At 27.9% G+C, this 15,870-nt stretch overlaps 2 protein-coding genes across 4 annotated transcripts in view; one reads left to right on the plus strand and one right to left on the minus strand.

Moving 5' to 3' along the window:
* Positions 1-4,961, minus strand: part of LOC107441423 (rho GTPase-activating protein 18) — a 279,885-nt gene extending 274,924 nt beyond the window's left edge. For both annotated transcript variants that reach the window (XM_043043811.2, XM_071186026.1), the window contains exon 1: positions 4,717-4,961. The gene's annotated coding sequence lies outside the window, so the exon portion shown is untranslated. The remainder of the gene's footprint in view (positions 1-4,716) is intronic.
* Positions 4,834-15,675, plus strand: LOC107451437 (uncharacterized). 2 transcript variants are annotated; one of them, XM_071186027.1, is made up of 5 exons: positions 4,834-4,968; positions 8,924-9,009; positions 12,442-12,520; positions 13,797-13,912; positions 15,361-15,512. In XM_071186027.1, the coding sequence occupies exons 2-5, from the start codon at positions 8,929-8,931 to the stop codon at positions 15,451-15,453; spliced, it is 369 nt and encodes a 122-aa protein (XP_071042128.1). In that variant the 5' UTR covers positions 4,834-4,968; positions 8,924-8,928; the 3' UTR covers positions 15,454-15,512. The 2 variants fall into 2 exon arrangements, with proteins under 2 accessions (XP_071042128.1, XP_042899760.1); XM_043043826.2 differs by lacking the exon at positions 4,834-4,968 and adding an exon at positions 8,102-8,648 and having other exon boundaries at positions 15,361-15,675.
* Positions 15,676-15,870: the final 195 nt, after the last annotated feature.

Below are 15,870 nucleotides of genomic sequence, written 5' to 3' on the forward strand. Positions count from 1 at the left end.
TCCAATGCAACAGACTTACAGTTATAGAAAAAAAAAAAAAAAAAAAGGACGTAATTTGTTAAAAATCAGTAAAAAAAAAAAAATTATTCAAGTCTACCTACATTTAGCCTTCTACCTTAGACAGATTACGTGCTCATTTTAAATTAATACAAAAAAAAATCATTAAATAATTATGATTTAGAACAGGGGTTTCCAACTTACATGAGGCCGGGGGCCGTAATTAAAACACCAGTCAAATGGCGGGCCGCAACTTTATCAAAATTTTATATAGGACACTTTTATGTTTGAAGGAACAATAAATATTACTGTCAGACTTTTACCAAGTTGTACAAAACAAAAGTATGAAATTACGAATTAAATTAAGAAGTAACACAGGATTAATTTTGTATTTGAATAAATATTTTATTGGATGCAAAACCTGAGAAATAAATTTCTTTACACCGTTGGTATGCTAAATTTCACAGAAACGAGGAAATTAGGTTTTTTAAACGAAAGAAAAGTATTTTAAACCCATATAGATTTTTTATAAGAAATGTCCGCAAAAAAATGACAAATAATATACTTTAGTTCGCGGGCCAGAAGAAAAAGGCTTCGCGGGCCACAAGAAAAAGGCTTCGCGGGCCACAAGAAAAAGGCTTCGCGGGCCGCCAGTTGGTAACCACTGATTTAGAAGATACTGCTGTAACAGACAAATAGAGAATACCTTGTTTTTTAGATACCTTAATTTTTAAGCATTCATATTTTATGGGAAGAAAATATGAATTTCACTTAATTTAGAGATATTACTTTCATAAATTTTAAATACTGTCACAATTTAAATAAAAAAAAAAAAAAGAACTCCTAGTCTTATTATAGCCACATTAGGTAAAAATACATTTTCAATTCATTATTTCCTCCGATGCTCGGTAATTTATTACACTGGGGAACAAATTTTAGTTGCCTTTATACAAATACTTGATTTTACCTAATAAGAGTTTAAGGATTTTAAATCTGAAATTAGTTTTACTAATAAAGCTACAGTTTTATTTTTTTAAAATTGGCATATTTTAGTCTATTTTTTGTCTGAATGTTTAAGTTTAAATACGTTATATATAACAGGGAGTCGATTAAATGTTACGATAAACTTCTAGTGGAGTTAAAAATTGGATAGGAACTCGTGCCCGGATATATCATCGTTCGTTCGCGGCCAGAGACGCTTCCCCATTAAGACCTACACACGAAGAAATAGTTCATAATAGTTCGTAGAAGCATTTATGAGATCCCCTGTTTAATGTAACGTTTTAAAACTAACACATTTCAACAACAAAAATTAGACTTAAAAAAAAGTAACTGGGTGAGAGAAACCGGCTGCAGATTTGAAATCAGTGTATACGAAAGTATTTAAAAACGGTTAAAAGAATATCGTGCAAAAAAAAAAAAAACATCTCAGTATTATAAGTGTTATTTAAAATCTGTAGTATAACTCTCAGATATTTTCATAAAAATAAAAATGCTTAAAATAGTAACATAGGCAAATAGCTTTTTTTGTTGCTATAACCATTAATTTGTAGTGATTACAAACAATTTTTCCCGATAAAGAGATAGAAATGCATAGCTGCCATCATGGGTAGGGAAAAACTCAGTAGATTTTAAGGAATAATATGATGGTTGTTACATGATGTACTAAATATTTTGTAAATAGGGAATTTTTATGGTTATCAAAATCGATAAACTGCAATATTTTCTAGTGATGTAACGAATAGTGATGGGGCCGAATAGCCGAATATGCGGCCAAATTTTAGGCCGAATACTTACTTTTTAAAAATTTCTCTTATGATTGTAATTTTGTAATTAAAGTAATTTTCAAATTTTAAATTAAAAATGAAATAAATTTTCAAAAAATTGCTTCTTTAATCTTTGTATATTTAAAAAAATTTTAACAACTTGATTTATTTTTTGTAATAATTTAGATATCTTGATGCCAATAACAAGGCAATATGACTTTCATAAATCTAAATAATTAATAATAGCATATTTTAGTTATAGTTATACTTGTAATTTATATGCTATTTTATTTAAAATAAGAACTCATTACTACTGTTAAATGTATTCTTAACTTTTTTTTTTTGTCAGAAAAATTATTAAAACCCAGAAAATTAAGAACTTCTTAAAAAGTTTCACTTTTGAAATTTTAATTTTGTAATTAAATAATTTTCAAATCTTAAATTAAAAATGAAATAAACATTAACAAATTTGCTTTTTTAAACTTTCTATATTTTAAAAAAAATTTAACAACTTGATGTAATTTTTGTAATATTTTAAATATCTTGATGCCAACCATAAGGCTTTTACAAATCTACATAATTAATAATAGCATATTTTAACTAATTATACTTGCAATTTATATATTTTATTTAAAATAAGAACTCATTACGACTGTTAAATGTATTTTTAAAAATTTTTTTTTTTTTTGCAAGAAAAATTATTAAAACCCAGAAAACTAAAAACTTATATGTCAATTTTTTAACATCATTTAACAGATTAATTTTCTTTAATTCAGGATGTTAAGTTATTTACATTAAAATATAAATATTCATTATTCGGCCGAATAACTTCAGTATTCGGCTAGGCCGAATATTCGTTACATGATGTAACATGATTAGGGATGTAACTTACATCCCTAATATTTTCCAGTTATGATCGACATTAAAGATACTTGAAATGTTAGGTATTATATTTACTCATAATTTCAATAGTAATGGGCATTTAATTCATCAAAGATAGTTAAAAGATTCTTTAATTAATTTAAAAAGGGAATTTACGTAAAAAAATAAACTGAACATTTTAGAACAAAAAATGTTTTAAGCTGATTTCTATAAATGAGGCTCACTTTATTATGTATTAGTAATGCTTATTTAAATATTCAAAAACAATCTGTGTAAAAATTCTATTTCAATAGGGATTGTTTTGGAAACATACTGAATTTTAGGGAATTTTCTAAAATGTACAAAAACTAGGAGAATTTTTAATCAAACCAGCAGACCAGGAGAAACGGGCAAAATCCAATAGAGTTGGCAGCTACAGAAATGATATATATTTTCGATTACTTCGAAAAATAAGTAGCTCCTTGCAGTTATTATTAGTTTTTGTTATTAGTTTTCTTCAGTAGTTAACCAAATTCGATTTTTTTTCCCTTAATATCTATTATTTTTTGAGAAAATACTCAACGAAATGAAACGGGTAACATTGGTTTTTCTAATCAAATCAAAATCGAAAGCAATGAACCAAGTGCAACAAAGCCAAATGCAGGGTGAACAAAAACCTACCATATCACATTTATTGAGTAAGGTGTTATAAACTACATTTGACTTGAAACTAAATGAAAGAATGAGAAAATAATCGAATAAGAGGAGGCACATCGGGGTCGTGGAACAGGTGTTACTTTAGTAAACTCCCGTAACAGAGAATCAAATAGGTTTATACTCTACTTGATCAGTTGATATTGGTTTCCTAAAAACTTATAAATTTTATAGAGAATTATTTGATTTCTTTTGTTTTATAATTATAACTTTTACTAACAATAAATTATATCAATCATAGACAGCAGTGAAACTTACTTACCTTTTCCTTTTTAAAAAAAAAATGTGCTTTATCGAAAATTTCAACCAGATTTTAATTGGAAAAAAACAGTTAATTTTGTCAGCAGATACGAGCACTTAACAATGAATATTCTAGTTCAATGTTAAGAATTATTAATTTAACAAAACTAAACTAAACGTTTAACTATTATAAACTAAACGTTAACTAAACTAACGTTAACTTATTTTTTTTTTTAAATTTAGAAGAAAAAAAAAGAAAAGCATGTTTTGATTAGAAGACTAAAATTAAAGAATCCGTGCATTTGCAACAAATTTTAAACCGCTCTTTTAATAATTTGAAAGACACGTGCTATTTTTAAATAAAACTGTAGACACGTTAATTAAAAAAAAAAAAAAAGGAAACACATGAGAAAGTGCGTATTTCTTTTCATATAACTATTAGCTATCCATAATTATTTATTATAAACATGTCAAATTCTTTAAAATATCTATTTATTTAATTCCACTGTTACCTCTGAATAAATGAAAGAGGCATTTTGAAAAAGTATTTTGAATTTCTGATGTAAAAATTAAACTACCAGAACAGTTAAATTGTACTTAAATTCAAAATTAAATAGTTAGATCTTTAGTCTATAATATCACAGAGTTGGGAGGATTTGTTGAAAAGAATATTTTTGAATTTAGTAAAAGCGTAGTTTATGGAATAAAATAGAAATGATTTTCTTCTACATGAGAATTGCCTAATTTTGCTTGTAAAATATTAAAACGTAACAAAATCAATTGGTATAATTTAAATAAGAAAAAAATACAAAGAAATTACATTCTTAGAAATAATCTTTACATAGAATTCAAACAAAAAGAATTTGATCTTCGAAAATTTTTAAGAATTAGATTTTCCAAACAAAATGAAAAACAAATGTAAACATGCTAAGAGATTTAAAATACAAAATTTAACTTTTTCCGTTACAACAGTCTTCGATAAAGCTGAGATCAAAATGTGACACACTGGGGAACGAAAAGAAAAAGCCGGTGTTGCAAAACTCAGCGGCGACCTTGACAGATTAACTTTTGACAGATTAAAAATAATCAAAGAAAAACAAAAGAATTCTGGTTTTTTGAAATTAAATCGAAGACTCACCTCGCTTAATAAATAACATCCTTCACATCTGTATAATCCATAACAAAGAATTTGGCATTTAAGTTGAGTTCAAGATGTTGTTGACTAAATATCCACAAATAATCGTGAGTTGACACTGTAATAACAACGTGCTCGCTTTTTGCACTCAGGTATGTTTACCTAATGTCGTTTCGCTAGACATGCCAGATAGAGAAGTGTATCGGAGGAGGCGTTCCCCCATCCACTTTCGACTTCGTTGACTTCGAATCTCAGGTACGTGTGAAATTTGGTATCGCCATCTAGTTAAGGAATAAAGAACTAAAAAAAGACGGTACAATTAATTTCTACCTTTTTATTACTTTTCATGTACTCCAGTGTATCAAAATAAAATAAAAATCAGGAAGAAATTCAATTTTAAAAAAGTCGTATATTTTAAATACGATTTCTCAGGAACTATTCAACCGATTTTTCTCAAATTTTATATTTTGCCTTGTAAAATTAAATGCTTTAAAATGACGTAAAAGTTGCATTCCTTACAATTCAAAAAATTTTCGACCTTTATTAAATAAAATAATTTAAAAAAATGAATCTTAACTAAAATTTATTTTTTGTATGGAATTCTCTTTGAATAAACGAGTCTTAGACTTGTAATGACAACAATTTAAAAAGTTTTCGACTATCATTAAATAAAATAATAAAAAAAATGAATCTTAACTAAAATTTATTTTTTGCATGAACGAGTCTTAGACTTGTGTACAAACATTTTTCAATTCGTTTTAAAAGTTCTCGATATTTGGCGAAATGCGCAAAAAATAAAGTTAACATTACATTAGGATCATTACATTAAGGAGAGCGATCCGAACTTAGGATCGCTCTCCTGACGAAACTATGGGGACCACATTTCCCAGATTGCGGCTACACGCAATAATTTGGGGGACAGAAATCCGAATCCGTTGGAGAAAAAAAAAGGTATGCTTTACTCAGAGAAAGTACGTTTTTGTGTCTGATTTCGTAACTTAAAATCTCGTCTGCTCTAATTAATTAGCATATTTGCGATCATCCCCTTGTGATCATTGAGATTGAGTCCCAGAATGTGACGATCCGATCTTTAGATCAAAAGTTATTTAGGGTAATCCGTTTTTTTTTTTTTTTTTTTTTTTTTTTTTTTTTTTTTTTTTTTTTTTTTTTTTTTTNGAGTATCTAATATCATAAGATTTGAAAGAAATGTGTTTAATAAAATGACAGGATAATAAGTGATAGTACGAGAGAAGAAAAAATAAGGTGAAAGAAAAGAAAGAAAAAGAAGAAAATGGAAGGAACGAAAAGGGATCTAGCTATCAATGAAATAATAAATAAGAAAGTAAAATTATTACTAGTACTGAGGCAGCAGATCAAAAGCAATTAATAGGAAATTAATTATTATTTTAAGCTTAGAAATTTCATCCTTACTCGCCAACCCCAATAATTTCATTTATTTTTAGCATCGTGGCGATAAACAGATTTATAAATAAATATCAAAAATTATTCCATTAAAAGATCCCAAAATGATTCATTTAACACAAATTTACCCACTTCTTTAAGAATCAAAATTAAAACTAACAATAACACTTATTTATTCACTTAACTTCATCTACATAATAGTGTTTTTCGTCGCTCTTATTTATTTTTTTGATTACTATGAAAACTTATTACGCAGTTTTTCCAATTGTAAGTTTTTATCCTGAAACAAATATTTTAATTAACTTATATTTTCCTTCAGTTCCAGATATTGTTGATCAGTTGTTGTCCCTCTTCACTTGAAAGTAGTTGGTTCAAAAGTATCAGATAATTGCTGATCGTAGTTAGTAACAGTTTAAAACGAAATATCACAGTTTATTGGATTTTAGGAAAAAACTCTTAGTAAAGTTTTTGATTGCATTAAAAGAAATACATTTAATTCTCATTAATTTATATGCCTTAAACAAAATTTAAAATAGTTAATAAATTTAATTATGCAAAACAAACCTGCACTTGGAGAATAATTTTATATCTGTTTTTGGTGATTTAAAAAATGATGATTACTCTCAAATACACTTAAAATATTATCATCCTACACATCATAAATTTTCACTAGGTTGCAAGTATTTCCACTAGATATACTTTCTTTTTTAATGCAATAAAATTCAGCATTTTGAAATCAAATTGTTCAGAAAACCAGGATTTAATATTTAATTAATATAAATAATATGAAATAAAGCAAACTTATGTGCAATGGAAACTACAGTAATTATGTACTACATATGCCTTTAATGCATTTTATAAAATCAAACGATAAATCATAGGGGGAAATTTTTTGTTTCGTATCGCTGTTTTCAAATCTGCAATTGGTTTCATGATTTTAGACTCTTTGGAAAACGATCAAAATCATAAACGTAATAATAGCAAAGTAAAAAAAAAAAGCATCTATCTATTTATATTATATAAAACGCTAATACGTACGTATGTATGTATGTATGTATCAATAAAACCGATGATATTTCTTTTCTCGCGCTGGCAACAGTTTTCATTTTTAATTGATTGGATTCGGCGCGCAAGAGCACGTAGTGAGCAACCAGATAACAATAACCAGAGTGAGCATTATCAGGTTGTTCAATTCAGATTCATGCACTAAAAACATGACAATATTTAATTTAAACTCAATTAGGAATTAATTAATTAATTGAAGTGAGAATGCTTTAAAAGGCCGCTGTTGAATTGATATTTTTCTACTGGGAGCTACCTAAACGTCTAAAAAACGTTTAAGTGTTTGTATTGAATGCATTGAATTTTTTTATATTTCGCGTTTATTTATGCATTGAATTTTCACGCTTTAAAATGCAGAATATTAGTGAAGCAATATTTGATAATTTATTTTGCTAATATGTTTCTTATTTAGCTAATGTTTTGATTTTTTCACCATGTACAATCTAAATAGCTAATATACTTTTTTAAAAGCCAATAAGAACATTGGTAGAATTCATCTACATAAGTACAATACTATGTCTTTGATGATAAAATACTATGTCTTTGATGATAATATATTATGTCTTTGTGCTAGAACATTGTGCTCATTGGCGAGCGAGAGCAGCGAGCCATGGTTCACGGCGTGAACCACATAGGATTGCGTAACAATTCTCGGGGGTTGGCGAGCGTTAGCAAGCAGGGGGCGGAGCCTCACAGGTAAATAAATACCTTTAAATTCGGGATATAAAAATATTTTACCGGAAAACGATACTTTTATGACTTTTATTAGTTTTATGCTGATGACAGCCAAAATAATATGGAAATTATTAAGGAAAAACTGGATCCTACCACATGATTTTCCGGCCAATAAAAATATACCAACTATCGAAAGCTCCGACACTTAGATTTTCTTTTATTTAGATTTTCTTATATTTTCGTATATAGTTAGATCCTGTTTTCTTTCATATATTGTAAAGTGCCGCAGTTGCCAAGAAATAATTGAAGTAACGGAAAATTGATCAATAACGGGCTCATAGAAGCTTTCTATTTACATATTCCATCATGGCGATAGATTTGAAAGAAAGAAGCCGTTCTTCATTGATACCAGATGTATGATATTATCTGATGCACCATTTTCTTTTATCTATTGTAAAACGCTGCAGTTACCGAGAAGTACAGGGAAATGGACCCGGATCAAGGATTTGGACATGTCCAGAAAGTATTAGAAATGTTCATTTTGACAAAGAGGACATCTGGAAAAAAAATGACAGCTTTCCATATGGTTTAAGTTGGGTTTATCGATATATTTTGTTTTAATAACTTTAACCCCATTGGTCAGGCAAGTTTCAGTTCTTAAGGAAAGTTGACTTTGCTTCAGTTTGAAGCTTTCTTAGAGTGACGATACTGTCCCTTGACCAGAATAATCATAATGGAATTCTTCGGTAAACAGTTACAATTTCGCAAAGTCACTAGTAAGTTTATATTTTAATTATATCTTCTTGTAATCTATCCTTCTGTATTACTTCGTTTTAGTACCTTGGCTATTTTGAATTCCTCATAATTTCGAGATTTAATTGGTATATATTTTATAAATTTTCCCATTAGCTTTTCCTCGAAGCTGAAAAAATATATTGGAAACGGCTGGTCTTAATATTAATATTCTAATAATATTTCTTAGTTTAATTTTTCGATGCATTTTTATTATTTTAATGTCTCAAGTTTATCTAAAATTTATTTGTACTTTCAGATTTGATGAAAAAAGGGAATAAAAATGACAATGCAAAACTTGATAAAGGTGACGCAGTGAAAAGAAATAATAATAGCGCAGCACAGGTAAATTCACTTTATTAATAAAAATTAATTTTTTAAATTTTTTTCTTTTTTTACTTTTTTATCATTCATTTTTTTAAAAAATACAGTGGTATAAGCAATAATTCCTTTATTTCATATTACTCATTTTCGATTTTTTTTCCCGGACAATTCCAATATTCTTAATTTTATTTATGTTAAAAGAAGGTGTTAAAGATCCTTGTTACTCTATTTTCTGTCATCTCTTTACCTCTATTTATTACTACAGTCTATGCTTTTTATTACGACCCTATTACCGAGATTCATTCATTAAAATGACACATACATTAAGTCCCATTTCCTATTCATTCCATAGATGCTATTTATTTTAACACCCATCGCCACTGTTTAATCCAATATAAGGCCAAAATTTAGTTTCATTCTTTAATTTACTTTATTGAAAATCTCTACTTAAATAAGTATTCAACATTTTTACTCTTTCATAATAAAATGCTCCTATTGACAATGGGATAGTATTAAAAAAAATCTCACAATTTTACAAAAAAAAAAAGAAAATAAATAAAAAAATTGTACCGCTGGTAATTACAATAAAATCTTTAATGCAGGGAAACTTAAAAATGACTCGAAATTCCGACCCCTTGCTCATTTCTTCACGAGTGATAAATAAATTCTATGCTGAATAATAAATTCTAATATTTTCTAAATTCCAAATTTTACTATTTCAATTAATAAAACTAATTAGCCCATTATAGTGCCAAACTTCCAATTTCAATACTGCGAGCGCTTGGCGTTGCAATCGTTTTCCCAATCCTACTTCCTGATAAAATTAATGGCGCTGCAACCGCAAATTAATAATTAATTTTTGCATCTATTTCATAAATATTCAAATTCATTAAACTTTTTAATATTTTTTTTATTTTCATTTTAATTTTTTTTTAATTTTTAAATCATGATTATAAATAAAGAGCTTAGTGAATAAACCAAGTGAGTGATATTTCTATAGTGGCTGTAATCCGAATAAGAAGAAAAAAGAAGGAATTTCATTTTTAGATTTAATAAGGAGGATCAAGTAATTCTCTGCCGTATTTTATTTACCACTACCTAATTTGAAATAAAAATTACGCATGCATGCTTGAAACTATTGTAAACTAGATACGTTAAAATTAAAAAGAAAGCAAAAATAATATTGTTATATTAAACATACCCATATTTATGTAAACACTTTATGTTATTTCCCCTGATTAATAAATGCTTCCGAAAATGTCACTTATCTACTTCTTCCTCTAAACTCTTCTCATAATTCATGATGTATAAAATTATTATGGAAAGGTGAAAGAATCTACCAGTTTTCTAAAGGACTTAAGCAATCACATGACTATGACTATTCCCTTTGAATGATTAAATATTAACATAACTTCATGGATTATTTTCCTAGTTCATGGTTAAAGAATAAAAGATATATTATAACATAAAAACTTTTTTTTAATCAATTATGATATCGTACATTGCACCAACATGCGAAAATCGTTATAAAGTTCCAATTGCATTTATTAGGTTTAAAAAATGCATTCACAATCATTGTAAAAATTCTGTTCAAAAAGTACAATAAATTAATCAATCATTTACCTTTCTATAATTTTTTTTTCTTCCTTTTTTGTGAAATGTTAGTCCCTTTATGTGGTTAATTTCCAAGTTAAAACATGTGGCCTTCACACATATCTAGCTACGACTTATATGCATCTAGATATATAATATTTAGCTAAAATCGCTGACAGTGACCAAATAATTATTTAAAACGAATTTATAATCTTTAATGTATTACTTTATATGGTACTTGTAATTAATATAAAAAGTTATATTATGATCAATTATTCTGTTTGTTATTAAAGAATAATATTATTTTCTTCAAATTAGTCGAATAATTTTTCAATTACGAGTAAATATTTATGGTGATTTTATTTCTGTGTACTCTTAATACAAACTACGCTCTTTAGTACAAACCGCGACTCTTCCATTAGAACGACTGATACACGAAGTCCCGTTTGCTTGTTAAATGCACTGCCATTTTAACATCCAGTAGAATGACCGAACTAATCCGTACTTTATTATCCGTTCATAACGACCGAAATTTGTTTCTTTTTTTTTTTTTTTTTTTTTTTTGAGATGGAGACTTGTTNTTTTTTCAGTTCTAGAATATCACTTCAAATATCATGCTAAAAAGTTTTTAACTATCTAATTGAAAATTTTTTTCATTGACAATGAATAGCAAAAGTCCCCAGGAAATTATTCAAACAACTATTTCTTTTCATGTTACCGCTCAATACAGGCCAGACATCTTGATATTTTGATGAATGACAAAAAGAATGATAGGACCACCAACTCTTATCCGAGATGGTCCTTGGCATTATCTATGGTCAAAATGATAGTGAAATATCGTTTTCTTTCATTATTGAGAATAAGAAGTGTTGAATCCTAGACAGGGAATTGGAGTCTCTTGTATGCATCCATAACCTTTGCAAATTTCTTTTTAAATGTTATGATTCCTATTTTTCTAGTCCGAAAACAATCCTCACTCTTTTCGTGAACCGTTATAACAGGCAGTTTATTTTGGAGATTGTGCACTATTCGCTTTTTCTTACTTGTATTTTTGGATAAACTTCACAGTTCTCTAAGCATATGTTATTTAGCAAAATCGAGTGCTCGCAAGCAGCATAACGGCTGTACTTAGAACAGACTTTAAAAATTTTGAAGTAAGAGGATTGTTTAGATAGGTATTGGATTTTGTTAAAATATGTCTAGTATATATGATTAAATATTTTATTTTATAAACGTCGTTAAACAGCCGACCCCATTTCGAGTTTACGACTACCAATGTTCAATTGCGTAGCCTTGCAATTTCGTAATTTGCCAGGAGACAAGGGAACTTCTGGATCAAGTATTTAAAGAAATTTGCCTTCGTAGAGGACTGTTTGATTGAACTAACTCGCATTTGAGTTATATGGAGAAGAAAACCAAAAACGGTTAGCCTGTCGGCAAGAAGACTCCGCTTACCACTGAGGATATTTTATGCCAGCACTGTGGTTGGTGCGAGCTGGCTCTATCCCACGAGCCACCACAGCTCTATGAGTAAATATTTGCTATATTGAGTACTCTCGTTAAAGCGACCTTAAGTTTTTACGACCGTATTTCTTTGGACTACAGAGGCCATTATCTTGAGCATCAACAATACAACGACCCATGGTTTATCGTATACGAGTTATTATTTAAATTTTTAATTCAATTTTGTCATAAGAAACTCTTTTATCAACATGTTATTTCTCAAAAACTGTTATTGTTTACAGTAATATTGTTTACTGATTCCAAACAGTTAACAACTTTCAAACTGCATCTTTCCGCATTTATTATAATTAAATTTTTCATTCATCGTTAAAAAAATTTATTTTTCTTCTATTTCAGTTTGAATCAGAATTGAAAGAAAGCGGTAATTTATTAGAAGAAATTCAACAACTGAACTGGAAGAAACATCAACACAAACGTAATTATTATCTTCGTAACCTCTCGGAAATTTTAATATTTAATTTAAATTAATTAAGGAAATATAATTTAAATTATCAGTTAAAATTTGCTATTGAGGAAAAGAGTAAGCGATAAACGTAAATTTTGGATTTCTGAAATGAAATTTAAAAAGAAAAGAAGTGAATTTTATGAATGATTAAATTACGGTTATATGGTTAAGGAATCTTGATTTATGATCAATGTTATGAATTCAGCATTTATTGCATGAAAACTATCTATATATTCTCTGCTTAATCTATTTTAAGCTAAAAATTATTATCAATATAAAATTTTTAACGGTGATAAATGACAATTATTATTTTAAGTAAAAATATCCATTAATACCTTATGACAAATTTTCAAATTTAAATGTAACATTTTTTTTTCTTTTTGGACTTTACATATCATATAAGGAACTTAGTAGAAGAATTAGATAAGAGGTATTTATTTTATTTAGAGAATATAAGCTAGGGTGGTCTCATCAATTTGGGTATGGTAAATGTAACAGAATTTCTTTCGCTTTCACTTTAGTTTTAGCCTAACTAATCTACATTAGTTTCGAGTATGCTCTCATGATTTTAATTTCAAATAAAGTAGTGGTAAATAAAATTATTAGTCCCAACATCTAATAAATTTATAATAAAATAGTTCAGATACAACTTTTTTCTTCCCTGATTATAGCCACTCTGAACATATAACTTATCTGGTTTATCCACTAAGCTCTTCATATATCATCATGATTTAAATGAAAAAATGAAAAGATAAATTAATTTGAATGCTCGTAAAAAGCATGCAAGCGTTAGATGATGCTCTGCGTTTGCAGCGCCAATTTTTTCAATTAGATCAGGAAGAAAAATTGGGGAAACGTTTGCCAGCGCCAATCGCTTGCAGTGTGAAAATAGGAAGTTTGGAGCCTTTAGGTTTTATTTATTGTTTATATAGTTTTATTATTGTTTATACTTTTAGTTTTATTCGCTTCATTGTTTAAACTTTTAGTTTCATTTCTTCATATGATAATTGTTAAGTGAAAAAAATAAATAATAAAGTTCAGTCATAAGTTTCGCTTAGTCAACGAATCTTTATACAATTACCGTCTTTTTGTACATTCTCGTTGGGAATTGTTGACTGTTTGGCTATTCGTTGAAAAATATATTGATTAATATATATTTCTCTTATTTTATAATATTTTATATATTTGTTTATATAATTATAATTTAATATTTATTAACTAATTAATTAATTTACTTATTTTTCAGCCACAAATTTGCACTGTTCGGTTTGTTTTCTTGACATTGCAACTAGAGAAACCTTTTCCCAAATTGAATGTGGACATGCATTTCATTATTGGTGCATTAAAACGTGGTTGAATCAGGTAGGTATTTATGGAATGCTATAAACATATACTTTTTATTATATATTTTATACTAAGATAACTTTGTCATAATTATTTCCACATTTGCGAAGAGGGGGGATTCAAAATACCACACGTAATAAGATCTTTTCTAGCCCTAAAAACAAAAGACAAAAATACCCTTCATCTCAAAAGCCTAAATTCAAGCAAAACATTTTTAAAAGCAACCATCGAATGTTTATAGAAGACACTTTTATGTGATGTAATTAAAAACAGGAAATAAATAATTTACTGTGAAATATTTATTTTTTTATCATGAGTCTCATAAATAAAATTAAAAAAATAAAAGGCTGTTTCAAAAGTTTAGCATAAAGCAAAAATAGCATCATTCAGCCCACTTAAAATAATCTGACTTGGAAATTAATCCGCCATTTATATAAAAAGACGTTTTTATTCCCAATTAATTAGGTTCTGATGTGTTTCTTAGGATTTATGCTATCTCAATAGACTCCAGGAGCTCTCCAACAATGTTAAATGAAAACCATTTCTATATACTTGGCGCGTTAAAACGCCCAAAGCGTTCGCTATTAAATTTAGGTCTGGGATCAGCGCAGGCCAATAAGTGAACTTTTTGTTGAGAATATTAACTTTTATCGAACGTGAAGTATGTATCGAAGCATTATCCTGATGAAATATACATTCTATTCCTGACAGGATTATTTTCCCTCCGTGTATCTTACTAAGTTTCAGATGTTTGTCTTCCAGTAATTAAATGCACAGATTTCTGACCATTAAATCCAAATGCTCCCCAAACCATTAGAGATTTGATTCTTGAAGAAACTTCTCAGCTCTTTTCGAAAGTCAAGTCCATATGAGTTGAAGAAATCAGGATCGTCTAAGTCAAAGTTTTTTATCCAATCAAAGTATGAAATTGATTTAAACAAATTTTAAGGTTAAAAGTTTGAAATAATTAGCCAAAATGGAAAAGCTCTAAAAGCAGCTGAAACCAAATTTGTCTTATGTAAATAAATTAAATAAAACGTTAGATACCAAAAACAAGCAAATTTAAAGATATGTATGTTAGCAAAAACAGCACTTCATCAGGGGATACACAATGTTAGCAGACAGTGTGTCCCCTGATGAAGTGCTGTTTTTCCTAACATACACATCTCTAAATTTTCGTTTTGCTTGTTTTTGGTATCTAATTTTTTATTAATTTGTTTACATAAGACAAATATGGTTTTAGTTGCTTTTAACTTTTTTCCATTTTGACCTATGCAAACAAATTAAGTAAAAAATTAGATACCAAAAACAAGCAAAACGAACATTTAAAGATATGTATGTTAGGAAAAACAGTACTTGATCATTGGACACGCAGTGTTAGCAGACAGTGTGTCCCCTGATGAAGTGCTGTTTTTGCTAACATACATAATATTTATTTGACTAATCATTTATTATTTTCTTTTCAGCATTCTACATGTCCAGTCTGCAGAAAGGCAGTTAAAATGTTATGCATATACTCAAAAGTGATTAAAGATTACTTAAAATTAACTTACTGTTAATCATTATTCATTTACTCTGCATTCATGTTATATTTACGAAGAAAGAGAAAGAGTTATTTATTTTTAGTACTATTCTATTGCGAACATAATCGTGAGATGTATTTTGTTCAATATTTCAAAACAAAACGAAAAAAATTGTTTTGATTTCTCTGCACAAAGAAAAGAACACCACGTGTAATTTTGTAAATGAATTTTTGTAAATAAATATTGAATAACATTAAACGACATTGTTATTTTATTTCATTTCAAATTAATCAAAGCACATTTTTCATCCAACTGATTAAAGCTCCTATCGTCTGGTAATTGGAAAGAGTAATTAGTCATATTTAAATTTCCGAGCATGTTTATTCTTTTATGTTTTTAACTTTGTTTGAAAAAATTTTCATATTAGAAATAAATATGTGCTCATTTAATATT

The sequence above is a fragment of the Parasteatoda tepidariorum genome, chromosome 9 (assembly GCF_043381705.1).
Source record: "Parasteatoda tepidariorum isolate YZ-2023 chromosome 9, CAS_Ptep_4.0, whole genome shotgun sequence".
NCBI classification, from domain to species: Eukaryota; Metazoa; Arthropoda; class Arachnida; order Araneae; family Theridiidae; genus Parasteatoda; species Parasteatoda tepidariorum.